At 40.2% G+C, this 17726-nt stretch overlaps 1 protein-coding gene across 1 annotated transcript in view; it reads right to left on the reverse strand.

Annotated features, from left to right (window-relative positions):
- The window catches only part of LOC146772971 (tyrosine-protein kinase Fer-like), a 198768-nt gene that overhangs the window by 14421 nt on the left and 166621 nt on the right, over positions 1-17726 (reverse strand). The window contains exon 5 of the mRNA XM_085639970.1: positions 4394-4512. Within this exon, the coding sequence (XP_085496096.1) occupies positions 4394-4512 (119 nt within the window). The remainder of the gene's footprint in view (positions 1-4393; positions 4513-17726) is intronic.

The raw sequence follows: 17726 nt of genomic DNA on the forward strand, positions 1-17726 counted from the left end.
CTCATAATAGTTTGGGTGGGCCATCGCTACTATAGAGCAGAGCACAGTCATAGTGTGTCACTCTGTTGCTAGTTTTAGGGACTGGCTCTATTCTGGTACCACTTTGATGACTAAGATTGCTATAATTACGTGGAATGTCCGCGGTACGGGTACCTCCAGGAAACGGCATCCAGTTCAACAATATGAGATGGCGAGGGGCACAAATCGTCTTCTTATAGGAGACACATGTGGCGGGTGGGGAGGACAAAAGTTTTGCACAACGTTTTCTGGATTTTCAAGAGGTGCATTGATTTGGTTCCATCCAGGGGTTTCCTTTAATGTTCTGAGAGTGACCCTGAAGGGCGCTATGTATTGGATAAGGGGTAATTGGATGGTAGGAATGTCCATTTAAGGAGCATACATTGCCCCCAATGCAGTGCAGTCATAATTCCGCTCTCGTCTCTCCATAACACCTACGAAGTGTGCTCACATTCCAAGGATTCTTGGTGGAGATTTCAACCGTGTCCTAGACCCATACCTTGATCGTTGACACCCACCTCTTCCAGCATCCTCAGTGGTTGCCTATCTGGCCCTACTCACACAATGGCTACAACATTGGTCCTTGTTGGACTGCTGGAGATCGCTCCATTTGGCCACTAGGGACTACTCCTCCTACTCCCCTTCGCATGACCTGCATGTCCACCCTGATCGGATCTTATGTGACCCGGCCACCAGGCTTCTAGCAATAGGTGCAGAGTACTTGGGGAAGTATTTTTCTGACCAAAATCCCTTGCACTTGGCATGGGGTGTGGTGCTGCCGCTGGTCCCCACCGGGACACTGCAGCCTGTTCTGTTGGAGGACCAGGGCTTCCGTGATACCACTGCTGAGACCCTCTCCCAATACTTGTCCGAAAACTGGGGTACATCTTCTTCCACACTAATAGATTGGGAGGCAATGAAGGTGGTTCTTCAAGGAAATTGCATCTGCACAGTCGTGGGAGCCAGGGCTATTTTACATAGAGATCTATTATGCATCGAGTCTTCACTGACTAAATTTGAAGTGGATGCTCGCGAGGACTGCATAAAACAGAACTCGCTGATGGAGGCTCTGGGCGAACATGCTCAGCTTATTGAGCAACAGCACCGTCTTGATTTCTGTGCATACCAGGCCAAGATGCACGCAGGTGGAGACAAATCTGGTCTGGTTATTGCACAGTGCTAACCCAACATTGCCTATCACCATGGTTGGGACTCCTCAGGTAACTCTGGCCAAGGATCAAGTTGGCATTCATGAGGCATTTACCGCACATTATCAAGCTCTCTATGACCCTCCATTTGTGGACCATCATGATGCCACACACTCTTGTCTTGAATCCATAACCCTCACAGAGGTGTCTCCGATGGACAGAGATGATCTCAATTCTCCCCTTACTTTGCAGGAAGTTAAAGCAGCCATTAGGGGAACAGTGGCCAACAAAACCCCAAAACTCGATGGGCTCCCGATCAAATTTTATAAGCCATTGAACACCACTTAGCGCCTAAATTGCTAAAATTATACCAAGACGCACAGACGAGTGGCTGTCTCCCACCCACAGTGCGTGAATGCTTGATAGTATGCCTCCCAAAACCAGACAAGGACCCATTAGACCTTTCCTATTATCGATGCTGGGTTCTAATTATAAGCTACTGAGTAAAATCCTAGCATGCAAACTATATGAACACATTGCCCGATTTGTCCATCTGGATCAGAACGGTTTTGTGCCTGGGAGCTCCACAAATGTAAACATTCACCGGCTGCACAGAGTGATGGAGTTCTTCAAGTTCCAGGCGCCATATGCGCGTGCGTGGTGCAGGACTTGGAGAAAGCTTTTGACACAGTAGATTGGGGGTACCTGTTTTCAACACTAACTGCTTTTGGCATACCAGACCAACTACATAGCCTAATAAGGTTGTTATTTACTGAACTCAAAGCACATGTAAAAATTGGACAATGCCTCTCTCCTTCCTTTCCCATGAGTAGAGAGACATAACAGGGGTGCCCGATGTCCCTGTGCTTTTTGCCCTAGCAATGGAGCCTCTGGCACAGAGGCTTCGGAGCCAGGGCCATGCCATTTCATTGCATGAGGAAATACATGTTGTTTCATTGTACGCGGATGACGTCCTCATCTACATAATATGAATCTTTTTTAATTAAAACACCAATAAGAAAATATTCTAAAAGTAAAAAAAAATCCTTAGATTGGGATCTGATCCGATCCCAGCTTTGATTCTGCTATAGCAGAAAAGTTGATGGGTATAAATTTAGCAAAATTTGCAATTACACAGGCCCACAGTGTATTATTTTTTTTTGCCCATTTTGTCACAGTAGACACAGCCTAAACTGCCATGTTTGAATATTTGAACATGGACATTTGCAATCAAAATTAGAAAGATGTAGGAATTAAAACCCGGGGGTGTTGCAAGGATACAAGCAATGTGGTATCTGAGTACAGGTTTTCTGGATTTGATATGTGCTGAGAACATAAATGTGACTTGTCATACTTTACTCATACTTCCATTTCAGTATTCTTTTTCTATGACCATTGCATCAGTGGATTTTCAGGATCCCAGAACATAAAAATACCCACATGTCCTTTTATATAAATGGCAGACTTTTTATGGTCTGCTAATTAAAAGAAAAAGTAAAATTTTAATAGCTAAAAATGGAAGGTGAATTAAATATTATCAGTTATAAAGTCCAGAAAACTTGCAGCTTACATGTTTATATCCAGACTACCCTTAGAAATTAAACATGAGCATATACTTAGTATCCAGGCTGTATCATCAATATCTTCTCGTTAAAATTCTTTACCAGTTACATGATTTCAGTTCTCTAGAGAGGAACTAAAATCAAAGAAACAAAATGAAATTGTTTGGAATTGCTCCCTTACCAACAGAGAGGAGACAAGGGAAGAGAGGTTACACACTCTGAAGGATTCTGGAAATAGAGATGGTTCATGTTGATCCAAAAAGGGGATATTGAAACAAATATAGGTTTTTGTTTTAGCAATGCTCATATGGTTTGGAACAACGTTCATACCAAATTAATAATAACATTTAAGTATGAGTAAAGCACAACAATTGTTTCATTTTAACACAGGGTACAAGCAGAAAGAGAGATAGCGCAAAGCTCATGAAACTTCAATAAATAAAATCATACAGTGGCTTCTGGGCAAAGGCTCAATATTGTTGGTGACACCGCAAAGCACAAGTAAACAGCACAAGTGGCCCTCTACAGGGATATTTGTGTGGTGAGGATGTGTCTACAGAGCAACTGATTGAAATTAACATATGGATCATATACAATTTTATCAAAGAACAAAAGTGTGATCTTCCAGGGCATGATTCCAGAAAGCAGTTGAACAGAGGCCCAAAGAACTAGCTAGATGGAATGTATGTCGTTACAACGCATACATTTACAATGCATGCCTTTACAACGCAGTTTTTACATCACAACATCCTTTACAATGCATTCTTTTACATCGCATGCCATTACATCGCATTTTCAGAAACTACCTTTACAACGCATTCCATTACATAGCATTATACCTTTACAATGCATACCATTACAAAGCATACCATTACATCGCATTTAAGGTATAGGGGTAATAATTACTATTCTAACTCCAGTGAGTGCAACAGTAGGGTAAGTGTTGGATAGTGTAGGGGTAAAAATTACTATTCTAACTCCAGTGAGTGCAACAGTAGGGTAAGGGTTGGATAGAGTAGGGGTAAAAATTACTATTTTAACTCCAGTGAGTGCAACACTAGGGTATGTGTTGGATAGTGTATGGGCACTATGTGTTGTAATGGTATGCATTGTAATGACTTGCGATGTAATGCCTGCATTGTAGTGACATGCGTTGTAATGACATGCGTTGTAGTGACATGCGATGTAATGGCTGCATTGTAATGACATGCGATGTAAAGGATGTTGCGATGTAATGACTTGTATGTAAAGGTAGTGCGATGTAATGACTGCGTTGTAAAGGATGTTTCCCAGCTAGATGTCATCTTTACATTGTATTTTCCACCTAGGCCTGTCGAATTGTTTTAGACTCTAGGTCATAACAAAATATCCTCTGGAAATGAGACCAGGTCATTTAAAAAATGAATTCTTTGGGGAAAGAGAAAAGATAGCAGCTCCAGTATCAGGTGCTATGCTTAACCAACCCATCAGGCTGGCCTTAAAATCTAAATATTTTAGGTATGAGGATGGGCCACTAAAAAATTGGGGTTCTGTGGCATAGTACCCTCTCTGCCCTCCATTTCCAATGACCATGCTCCCACCTCCAGAGAGGAGGTATGATGCACACGGCCGTGTTTACCACCGGCTCCAGTGACACCCACTGTTTACTTTTGATCTTGGACTCACCTGGCTTCCATGAGGAATTTGTTCTTGATTTCAGGCGGAAGACAGTCCCTGCAGGTTTTCACTGCTACCGGCGTGTTATCAGGCACTAGGCGGCCACAATACACTTCACCAAAGTTTCCCTAGAAAAAGAAGGTTAAAAAAATGATGCCCACCACCGTAAGCACGAGAAGATCTTGGTGGCCACTTCAAGCTCAGCCTTCTATAACAGCACCTTCATTCACTCACTAACCCATTGCTACAAAATATCAAAGACTGAACATCTACTCAAAATCAATCCACAAACTGTTATTATATTCCCAAACACCACGAAATCCGTTGCAGGTTGACAGTCATTCAAGCATCTACCCTGATTACCTGCAAGAAACTCCCTGCAGATTTTCCAGAAGCAGCTCAATGTGCTAATGTTTTAGCAACTTCTCAAGACCAGCTTGTTTCCCTATCCCCAGTACTAACGTGGACACTTAGTGATAGAAATGTGTAGGCTGGGATCCTCCTATAGTGGAGTCCTATATGGTGATAGTAGAAAAGTGTGGATTGCTGCAAGGCAGAGTCATTGGTGAAATATTAATGATGAAGGGTAGTGTCCAGGAGAGGAGCCAATGAAACTCATTCTATGGCCTGCCAGCACATAAACATTACTTTTAGAAAATCTGCCTCCAGGGGGCGTGGCTTGGACACCGTCAGGGATGGCCACACTTCCGATTTTGGCACCTTTCATCACAGCAAACGGCTTGGAAGACAGCCGCTGCTTCGTCGAAGATGGTGGGAACAGTTTGAGCCACTCTGTGAGGTTCCCGTGGTAAGCGGCGTGCATATTTTATTATTAACGGGCCGGCCAAGTGAATTGAGACTCGCAGCCGCCATTTTGCTTTGCTGCGAGCGGTGAGTTTTCCTTACAGACTGAGGCAGCTGATTTTTTCAACCTCCTGACATTCTGAATTTACTGCCCTCTATTTATATTTCTTAAGGCGAGTTCTTTCTACTCCATTTATTATACTCCTCTTAAGGAATTTTTGAGGCATGTTTATTTCATTTATTATTTTTGCCTTCCTTGGATGTTTTTTATATGGAGATCGAATATATGACAAATGTTCTCCTCAACTTTGATTCCTGGGTTTTCTTGGTTATTTTTTTGTATGGATATCTCCCATATTGCAGCTTTTCTCCTCAAATTTTTAATTATTGCTTCTTTGTGACTTTCGTGTATGGGGAGAACAAAATCAGTTCAGCGCTTCAAAGCAATGTCTTCTACTTCGGTGGTGGATTATAACCCTTTCTGTGTTCTTCAGGATATTATGGCAGACTCAGACCAGGTATTATCAAACCCATCTGTATCTAATGTTTCACTGCCTGCCTCTAAAGTTTTATCAAAACTCCCTGTCTCATCAATGCAATCACCTGTGAAGAGGGTCAAGCAAGATCCTACCTCACCAACAGTATCTCCTCCCCCTATCTAAATGGAGTTAATTCTCGACAAAATTCGAGCCCTTAAGCCTTATATGGAGGAGACTAATAAACGTCTTCAGAAATTAGACGATAAATGGTCTCATATGGAGAGTAGAGTGGTTAATTTGGAGAATAAAGTGGAATCATTTCAATCTACTGTGGTTCAAGTTCCCTCAATGCAGTCACAGATCTCAAGTCTTCAGAAGCAGGTTGAAAACCTTGAAAATCGCAATAGACCCAATAACCTTTGCATTTAGGCTTGATAGAGGGTCTTGAAGGTACAAATCCGTTCTCCTTTTGTCAATCTTTTCTTCCAAAACTATTAGACATCCCCAACTCTCCACCTTTGAATGTTCAACGTGCTCATCGCTTGGGACACATCTCTCACTTGACAAGTTCATCAACCAAACAGTGAAGAGTGATACTGTACTTTTTGGAATATACGGACCTGCTGAGAGTTTTACAAGTCGCTAAAGCCAAAGGTAGAATCTCTTGACAGGGTTCCAATCTTTTCTTCTCATAAGATTATGCCAAAGCCAGAGCAGATAGAAGGAAACATTCTTTCGACACGAGACCAGCACTACGTGATATTAACGCCAGATTTGGCCTTATCCAACCCTGTCTCTTTAAAGTTACGTATAAAAATAAGACTACAATATATGAGGATTCTCGCCTTCTTGGAAAACTGCAGACAGGAAGACATGTACGTTTGCAGATCCGCTGTTTAATGTTGCTATGTTTCTTCTTCTTGCTGAAATGTTATGATTGTTGGTTCGTATAATGTATTTGTTACTATATATAAATGTGTTATTTCTTTTCATTAGGTCTCAACTCCCTAATTTTCATTCATGTGATTACCCGTTTATCTGATGGTAATTTGTCCTCCTCTGGTTCCCGTCGATGGGAGTTCCGGTTGATGTATCATGCCTACCTGTGGCTCCACTACCCTCAACCTTTTTTGTGTGTTCTTGGTATGTCATTTTTTATATCCTATACATGGTGTTGGTATCTTTTTGTTTCTATGGTCCTCTTTCTTGTATGTTTTCCTTCTCTTTTTCCTTTTCTTTCTTTTTTCTTACAATGGTCTTTATCAACTATCCTCACACTTTTCTTATATCTTTTTCTTGGTCTATTGCTTTTTAAAACCAGATGTTCATATCATTCATTTTCTCATCCTTTTGCTATCCTTTGCCTTTTCTTTCTTTTCTTTTTCCAATTTGCAAGTTTCTTCATCATATTTTTATTGTTTCAAAGTTATCTCATATTCTATTTTTCCTATTGTTCTGATAATGCACCAGTTACTGCTATTTTTTTATTCAGTAAAGTTCTTAAGTTAATGTTATGTGATAAATGACTTTAAGATTCATTTCATGGAATTTTAAAGGTTTAGTTTCGCCTATAACGCGTCAAAGGGTTCTATCTCATCTTTCCTCTTTAAAAGGAGACATTGTTTTATTACAAGAAATTCATATTGTTGATAAAGAAATTGCTAAGCTAAAGCGTCAATGGGTTGGTCAGGTCTTTGCCTCTCCGGGATCAGGAAAACGTAATGGGGTGGCTATCTTATGTCACAAACGTCTTAATATACAAATGCTTACTCAAGATGTGGATTGTGATGGCAGATGGGTTTCGGTCTCTTTACTCTTTACTGATTGATAAGAGTCCAGTAACTGTTGTTAATTTGTATGCACCTACCGCACCTGATAGATCTTTTTGGCCAGGAGTATTATCTAAGTTGATGACATTTCCTGATGATTATTTGCTCGTGGGTGGTGATTGCAATATGGTTTTTGACCCTATCCTAGACAGACACTCTAAAACCAAATGTATACCTTCTCACATGCATTCTCAATTTACATCAACCCTTTCTCAAAGATCTCTTGTGGATGCTTGGAGATGATGTAATCCTAGTCTCCAAGAGTATACTTTCTTTTCTCCTGCCCACTTTTCTCAATCTAGGTTGGATTATATTTGTATTCCCAATAAGCTTGCTCAGAGAGGTATTAGTTTTGATATAGGATCTGTATTGATCTCTGACCATGCCCCAGTCACTTTAGATTTAGAACTCTTTCCTCCTCTTCAGGGAACCCGACGATGGAGGTTTAATAATGCCCTTCTATCAGACTCACAATTCACACGCACCTTTGAACATTTTGCCCATACTTTTTTTGAGGAAAATTAAACTCCTGGGATTACACCTCAAATTGCTTGAGACACTTTTAAAGCCGCCTCTAGAGACTTTATTATTAATTTTCTTTCTCAAAAACAGAAATTAGCTTCTAATAAATTAAAAAATTTCCCTTTAAAGATTAAGACACTAGAACATTCTTACTATAAATCCCAAACTGTGACTACCTTGAATGATCTAATACAAGCCAAATTTGAATTTAATCAAATCTCTACTGACAATGCTAATTCTTTCCTACTAAAGGCTAGTGCGAAATATTATGGTGGTCAGAATAAATCAGGGAAACTTCTAGCAAATTATCTGAAAATCAAGAAAGAAGATACTGTTATTGGCCCTATCTTCTTCTAACCAAACTCTTCATAAAAGTTCTATCAGAAACACAGGATGCCTCTATTTATTTATCCTCCATTTCAGCTCCTTCAAACCCCAATTTAGATTTTTCTTTATTAGAACAGGACATTCAGATTCAGGACATTTCGACTGCTATTCGCTTCATTAAACAAGGAAAAGCTCCAGGCCTTGATGGTTTCGCCATTGAATTTTACTAACATTTCTCCTCTTTCCTTATACCTAAATTACATCAACTCTTTCTTTATTTTATTTCAACTAAATCATCCAGCGGTTGTTTTCAGGTAGCACTGATTTGCCTTCTTCCAAAGATGGAAAAGATCATAAATTATGTAAGAAATATCGTCCAATCTCATTGATTAACTTAGATTATAAGATTTTGGCAAAAGTTTTAGCTCTATGCCTGGAGAATTTTTTACCACATTTAATTGGGAGAGAACAATGTGGGTTTATTAAAGGTAGACTTCTTTCAGACAATATACGCTTATTTTGTAATGTTATTAGTAAGTCAAAATCTTATATATCCTCCCTAGCAGCGATTGCTTTAGACGCAGAAAAAGCATTTGATAGGGTTAATTGGTCCTTTATTTTTGCTACTCTCTCCTGGTTTGGTTTCGGCCCTAAGTTCATTCAATATGTGTCATTACTTTATTCTTCTCTCAAATCTTCTATTCTAGCTAATGGCCTCTTGTCTTCGTATTTTCCTCTCAGTAGAGGTGTACGACAAGGTTGCCCTCTTTCCCCTTTATTATTTACTATAGCCTTAGAACCCTTTTTAATACAGATTCGCTCTAATCCCCACATTACTGGTTTTTCTTATGGTAACTCCCAACTTAAAATTTCAGCTTCTGCTGATGATATTCTTTTATTTATGTCTGATCCTCAAACATCTTTACCTGCTTTTTTATTAGAAATAGACAATTTTGCAAAGGTTTCGGGGTACAAATTGAACACAGATAAATGTGAAATTCTCCCTTTAAATAAGTTATGTTTCCACGTTGACTTCAATGCGTCTTCCTTTCATTGGAATCCATCTGAAATTAAATATCTTTGCTTATTGTTCTCAGATTCGGTTAAGGACTCTATAACTTTGAATTTGAACTCTTTATCTAAAATCCTACTTGATCTTACTTCTCACTGGAAGCCCCTATTCTTATCCTGGTGGGGATGTCTTGATTCCATCAAGATGATGCTTGTTCCCGTTGTATTATTCTATATCTCTCACATGCGGGTTAATATTCCTAAACAATATTTTACAAAAATCTACTCAATTCTATCGAAATTTTTATGGAATGGGAAAAAATCTAGGATTTCTTTGGGTAAACTTAAGTAACCAAAACTTCTGGAAGGTGTTCGTTTTCCAGATTTCATCAAATATCATCAGGCTTTCTGTCTTAAACAGTCGGCCTTTTTACTACAAGACAATGATGTTGTGCCTATACCTTTATGGGCTGACCTGGAGAATTCCTATTTCCATTCTTTCTCCTTGTTAGAGTGTTTATCTTTTTCTTCTAAACCTGGCTTCTTGTCTCATCCAATTTTCAAGAATACATGCAGGCTCCTTTCTCCCATTTTTATGTCTTTCAAGTCATCTAGAGAGACATTTTTTGCTTCCTCTATCTGGTATAATGTTTTGATTAAGATCAGAAGCAGAGTTATATTTTGGAAAGATCAGCACTCTAAGGGACTGAAACAGGTATCTCAAGTATGTCAAGATGGTTCTAGTCTTCCTTTTTCTGAAGCTCAAACTCTCTTTTCATTTGCGGCCTCTTATTAAAAAAAATATAACTTACTTACCGTAGCAATACAAAAGGCTTATCATAATCTCTCTTCCGAACAAGTACTGTCATTTTCTTCTTCTACTCTTTGCTAGTTATTAGACTCATTACCTTCTGCTTCCCAAATATATAAACATATAACTCTAATTCCGGAAGATAGAGATAAAACTGACGTTGAACTTTGTTGGGAGATAGATTTTCAATCTACTTTTCCCATGTCCCATTGGAATAAAATTTGGTCTAAAATAAAAAGGTCTTCTAGAGCGGCTAACACAACTCAAACACTATTTTTTATATATCATAGATTATTCATTACTGTTAGACTTCATAAATTAGATCCCACATTATCCTCCAAATGTTGGTCCTGTGCTCACCCTTTTGCAGATCTTAAACATATGTCATTTGAATGCCCCCTTATTTATTACTTCTGGGTAAAAGTCTGGAAACAGATTCATTCAATTTTTAATTCCCACTCCCCTTTTAATTTTATTAATCTTTCTCTAGGTAGCGTTTCCGATTATTGGTCATCACAATCTGGTGATTTTTCTATAATTGATTTACTTCTAGCGGTAGCTTTCCAGCAGTTTACTAAATCTTGGAAGGACTCTTTTCAAGTATCATTTCAAGCATGGTGGTATGGTGTATGTTATCACCATAGACTTGATAGGGCTTACGTACATCCTGTTTTGTTAGCTATTAAAAGAGATCTCCTATGGCTCCCAGTTACCTCTTTCTTAGATAAATCTGCTCATACTGCATGTTCTCATGAACCCCGAATTGAAGAAGTACTTAAACCTCCATGATGTAGTTATGTTAAAAATGTTCTACTTTATTTATTATGTTATGTTTATTTTCCTCTGAATTTTTCATTGCATATTTTCGCATTTGTTATATTATTGTTATCTTTTATGTTTTTCTGCTGGTGCTCTTTGTATTTTCCTTTTTAGATTTTATGAAATTATGTTAAATGATTTCTGTTGTTCATTCACATGTTATCATTGCAAATTATTTTAATAAACTTTAACTTTAAACTTAAAAAAGGAAAGTCTGCCTCCAATAAAATTAGCAATAGAGAAAAAGTAAAACAGTTCTGACTTATTTAACTCGTCACACACACAGAATGCAGTTTTTAAATAGCTTAGGAGCTTAAAAAACCTGCTGTTGGCTTCATCCTGTAAACCTCAGGCCATAATACTGGTTCAATAGCTCAGGTAAGCACCTAGGACTAAGATCTTTATAAATCCAGAAAGTCTTGGGGTACATTTCTGGCAAGATATCTCAGGTGGTTAATGCACTTGCCAAAGAGATCTGTAGGTAACTGGGAACAGGCTTGCATCATCATTATATAACGTGTACAATTAATTTATGGGCTGCAGGGATTACGTGTAACCTGTAGGATATAGAATTGTATTCTATGTAAGATAGCACAGTGATTTTTTTTAAACTAGGTTTTGCTGTAGAGATGCTTTTGTAAATGGTAGATCACAAGTTTTGACCATGGTAAATTTATGAGGATGCTAATTGATTATCTTTAACTTGACTAAAAGTAATACCTATTCATTACAGTATTTAGAATATAAAAATTAATAACATATATTTGTATTATTACCTATGTACTGTGTTTCCTCTGTCACTCATGAATGACCGTGATAGTCTTCCTGAAATATACATAGTTTACTTCTAAATCAGCAGTCTTTACCTTTTGAATTCTGTGGACCCCAATTTATACATTAATGGAACCAGGGACCCCCCACTGAATTATTATTGGAATCCGGGGATCCCCACCGAGTCATTACAGGAAGCGGGTGACCATGGCATAACCATTTTTGATGATTTGAAGAACAAAACAATACACAAAATATACAGAAACAAGCTTCGATCAATCAAATACACAAATGATGAAATATTTTTATTAAAGTGACAAACAGCTTTAAAACAATCCAAAAGGTAAATTTTATTGGGAAGGTTGGAGCGTTTTTAAATACAATTGAGGCCACCGGTTGTCCAGGATATAGTTTGTTTTATGCACTTGCACTGTTCCCATGAGGCAATCTGAGGACGCAAACTTAATTTTTAGTCTCCAATTTCAAAGTCGGGCCCATTTACAGAAATAATTAACATTTTCAATTTTGCCTCTTTATTTATATACACTTTATTAATCTGTTAATATTGTTTAATTTTGAATGCAGTCGTGAACCCCCTCAGTAGGGCCACAGTCCACAAGTTAAAAACCACTATTATTATAAATAGATGTTTTCTTTTATATGTTAGTAGTTTTGCATGTGAAAAGCAGAATTCAGTAGATTATTCCACATGAAATCTTCTTGTCCAATGACAAGGGCTCTGCCTGATGCATATGCAGTAGCTGATGCCTACAGGTGTATTTATTACATACAAATCTGCATATCTCTTACATAGATACTGACCATGAGAAAGTCAAAAACACTTTCAAATCACAGTTTATCTGTTCACAGTTAATAATATGACATACTGAGTCAGTGCCTTTTTTCCACCTGATGGGGCGTTGGGTGTGACGGCAAATTGTGAGCATCCGGCAACTATTCGCAGCGAGCCCTGGGAGTGAGGTATATGCAGCTGGTCACCAGTGCTTAGTTTGTAAAGAAAGAAAATAAGTGCCAGGGCCCTAGTCAGGAGGCCATTGCAGCTCGCACCACCCATAACACCTGCCAATATTGCCAATGACGGTACCTACACAACTACTAACCATCACATAATTCAGACTATTAGAGGCCCCAAAAGCTCAAAGAACAGTATGGGCGACATGCATTAGTTCTTTTCAATTATTAAACAGCTGTTGTCCTACTCATCTCCAAATTACACAAACAGCTAGCAGGTGTCACAAGTGCTGCTTTTGACAATTAAGTGCTGATGCCCAGCACTGGAAACCACTGGCTCAAATTAAGCAATGCTGGCCACACTAGAAAGGAGGCTCATACTGGAAGAGCGCGGACACCACTGCATGTGTCCAAGTGTCGGTACCAGACTATTCGCTAGTGCCTGGCCGGGACCAGGTTCCAGGTCAAGCATAACAGCAGCCAGAATTCACTAATTCCCACTTCATTCTAGCACTGGGAGCACCAGGGCCCACAGATTCTGAATTGGCTACACTCATAGCAGGCTGTGGAGCTGCACTTGAGGTGTTTGGTATGCTGTAACTAATAAACTGCTGTCACAAGGGATTTCAAAAGGTAGCAGCAGAACACAAGAGCCAAGGTCACCGGGACTTAAGTCATAGACTAAATAACTTGAGCTTTAGACAGGGCCTCACTAACAACCAGTAGGTGACGTAACTTGATACCAGGTGTAGCATACAATATATACATTTTTTTTTGTTCTGTAGGTGTAAAAGATGTTTTGATCAGTTGACATTGGATTGAAGCTACTTCTTAATAAAAAGTAGTTTCAATTATTAGTTTGCAAAAAGGGGAAATTCAAGAAAAACTAATCAGCAAAGATAACTTAATGTAAGGTTGTGAGGAAATGGCTTTTTGCAGGCAGGCTCACCCCCACTTTTTGACTCTTAGGTACTGGTGCAATGAGACTGTAATGCACTGGGCCCTGCAGACCAGGCCTCAGTGCATGTGCTCTGATCCTTATTCAGTTGTTCCAAACCGTGGGGATTAAAACCAATCTAGCTGACTGGAAAAACGCAAGCAATGTCTCCCACCACATATGGGAATATGGGAATGTTTCATAAGAAGTGCTGGCAGCAACACCCACAATCCATACTTGTTCTCTAAATCTTCCATAGCTTTATGGAACAAACTAGACGTATGCATAGAGAAGATCAAACCCCCCCCTAAACATGCAAGCATGGAGAGATGTATTTTTTCTTTTTACAGAGTTTTATAGAGCGCGAACTTGACCCGCATCTGGTATCCGAGTGCTTTACATAGCACCAGTTGCATTGCATGAGGACACATTCATGTTTTTGTTAGGCACGGGGAGATTACATGATTTGCCCAAAATCACAGGATGTTAAGCGTCATTGCTGAGACTCGAACCAAGTTCACTAGCCGTTAGGCCAATTACTCCTCCACACTAAAGGTCTGAGTATTCACTCCATTATGTCAGCACATCTTTTTTGGTTCACAGCCCCTCGCCTCCCTTACTTACCACATTCCATGAACATCATATTGGGTACAATCCCTCCACATTCTCCATGTAGCAGTGAGTGTTTTATATATCTACTGTGACTAAGGTAACCCGTGCTGACCATGAATACATCTCTACCATCATACAATGTATTTGATTTTCCTTACTCTGCTGTATTTTTTTTATATGAAACTCAATAGAAAATTTCTGAACTAAAAAAGTGTATGATAAATTGGCTTATACCCTATTGGCATATGTTAACTTACTTACCAGTCCCTAGTATATGGTACCAGACTTCAGTGTCCCTAGTGGAATGCAGCACTTATTGAGTATGAGAAAGAAAACCATGTCTCCCAGCCCGGCACTGCAGATTGGTAGAGCAGTTTTAAACTACTAACTCGACTCTACCATTTAAAGTAATGGCAAAGCCCAACCTTCTTTTTTAATATATGTAAGTCACCACTAAAGGTCACCCTAAAGAACCCTAAAGCAGGGTGAGGCATATTAAAAAGTAGGTCATATGTTTTCATATGTCCTTACAGTCAAAATTCCACAATGTCGTTCTTACTGTAGAAAGGCTAGTACTCTCATTGGTGAGTACAAGGTTACATGCTGACAACTCAGTAGTGCTAACGTCTGAATGGGACTACTAAATATAGTACTTCAAGGTATCAATAGAATTGTTGCGTTAAACCCAACTGGATGGTCAAGTCACATGTAATGTAACTATGCCACAACTGGCAACTTCAGAATGTTGCAACTTTGTTGCCCAAAGTTTTCCAGTGACTGTTTACGATTACTCCCCACATGACAGCATTCTGCACTGCTGGAAAGCAGTGTAAACGACTCTCAGGAAGAAACACAAAGGGCCTGCCATTGGAAGACGCTTCAAGGGGAAGACACCATTGATGGGCAAAAGGTGGTTACACATGAGTGGGGCTGCTCTTTTGTTCTTGCAGGCAGGCAGGTTGGTGTTGAGGACAGAGAGGGGGGTGGCGCTGCCAAACCCGGTTTCGTGTGGGCCTGTAACCTCCAGGCAGCACACCTCGTGGGCAGGCTAGGGAGCTCCCAACACCAAGAGAAGAGTTCTGCAAAGTTGGGAGTGGGCAGAATGGTGAATTCTGTGCTAGATAGATGTCACACATCACAGGAAGTCACCACTAGGTGGGAGGGGATCTGGTAACCCATTGGCTAGTAGTTGCATATCCCAGAGGGCACAAACTGAGCATAATATTGCATCCGTGGCACCCAGACCTCAGATCACATCTGTTCTGAAGAGTGGACCAAAGGAGCACTTCCCTGCTGTTCCCTGGACCAAGCAAAGAGAGGCAGCAGAAACAGTGGACTACACCTGCTGCTACTTGGGTTAGCAAAGAGAGGACTGTACCTGTTGTGCTGGGCTTAATTAAAAATCAGCCCTGAGCCTCAGTTAGAAGAAGTGACTCCATGAGTTAGTTGGGCGACTTCCTATTACAGCTAAATGGCCACAGAATCTGAAGAAGCCTGCCTTGGTGAGTTGTAGCTAGGAATACCTGACCACCACTGACCACCAATGTGTAGCCTGGGAGACTGAGTCCTGATCCTCAAAAATTGCACTTGAGTCTGCTGGACTGGATAGAGTCTTCGAAGTGCAGTTTGGTCAACCAGCATGGAAATTATTCCCAGTTAAACAGAACCGCTGGTTTCACTGTAACCGGAGACCACAAGACCAGCTGAAACTGTTTTTTGGTTGGGCTCCAACCAGACTTCAAGGGACATCAATCCCTGAGGCTGAAGTCGCCTCATTGTGTTCGTGGACCGAGGAGTAGCAGCATACATCAGCATCCTGTATCCAATGCATCAGGACCACTCCATTAAAATCTAGAGAGAGTCACCGATAGAACCTGGAACTGGACTGGGAACTGCTTTGACTGCGAGGTAACTGTTCAACTAAGCCTCTTTGGCCCCTGTGGCACACTCCTGCCCTAGTTGGTCGCCCAAAGCAGGCTGGAGTAGTAGTTTACAACTTCAATAACGTTTTCCAAAGTTTGCAAAGCTGATCACGAGTGCGGTCTATTAGAATAATTTATTGCGCTCAGTGAAAAGGCAGTGATATAATGTTCTTTTAAAATTCATATTTCTGGAACCCTCTGGTGAATTCTTGTCATTGAGGTGTCTATTTAAAGATAAAAATACAAACTAAATTTATAAATTGGTGTCAACATTTTTATTGAGGCTTGTTTCTTTCTCATTCAACTGTTTTGGCACTTCTTGGTGCTTTATACTTGTTCCTTTGAAAAAAGCCCAACCTCTCAGAGTCACAGCTACCCAGGACTGAGCTGAGTTTTTTAAACAAATCTGACTGGACCCAGTACAGGTAGTGAGCTTATTACATGTTGAGGTCTCACAACCACACCATATAATAAACTGCAATACTCACAAATGTGATGGGGAGTTTATTAAATTATTAGGTGGTTGCTTCTTCAAGGTGTATAACAGATAAAGTATTCAGTTTAATGCACAGTATTTCATTGCATTGTGATTGCACTTATATTGTGCTTGTACCCCTGATGAGGTGAGTAAGTGCTTTACGGTGTGTAATATGCAACCCCAGGAACCACGGATTGTGGTTGTTCTATTGTTGTTGGTTTATCTTGGTAATTGGTTATTGATGGTGCTAGAAATGGGATTTCTGGTTGGCTAGGGTATGTGCCTAAACCAGGCAGAAACCACCGCTCTAGTCAGGGCAAGGGAGTAACACGCTGAAGATATTCCCTGCTCACCCCCTTGGTAGCTTGGCAGAGCAGTCAGGCTTATCCCAGAGGCAATGTGTAAAGTGTTTTTGCGCAACACACTCACACAGCAGCGACACACTAGGCACACCACAAAAGAAACCCCACACAAGTTTATATAAAAAATAGCCTTTGTATTACTCATAAGCACAATAGAAAGTAATCACATATGTGCACTGTGCCACCTGGCACTGGGTATTACTTTACAGGGGATTATATACAATGCAGGGCCAATCGGGCCACTGTCATCACCATTAGAATCACACAAGTAGTGAAAGATAAAAACAACCAGTAATTACTGGTAAAGGCACTTAGCCTAAACACATCATGCATAAATCACATTAGGCATACATCCTAAATTAGCAGTGCACCACAGTAACACTAGTAAGGTACACACATCACCTTAGGGCCTTATGCCCCACCAGAACACCAGCTGATCCCCAGGCCAACTGGCATTCCTCAGCGGTCCGTCTTGGGCAGTCCCGTAATGCCCTTGTCCAACAATCAGAGCTCTCCTATCACAAGGCCTCCACTGACCCGTACTCTAAAGGGGGTAAGGGTGCAACTCAACCTGGTCACTCTTAGGAAAGGGAAATGGCCCTGTCGTTGCAGCTGCCGGCAATCAAGCGGCGCAGCTGTGAGAAATGGGCACCAACAGTGTGCCTGGCCAGCCCCACTCACCGGGG

Source organism: Triturus cristatus, chromosome 12 (genome assembly GCF_964204655.1).
Source record: "Triturus cristatus chromosome 12, aTriCri1.1, whole genome shotgun sequence".
Classification (NCBI taxonomy): Eukaryota; Metazoa; Chordata; class Amphibia; order Caudata; family Salamandridae; genus Triturus; species Triturus cristatus.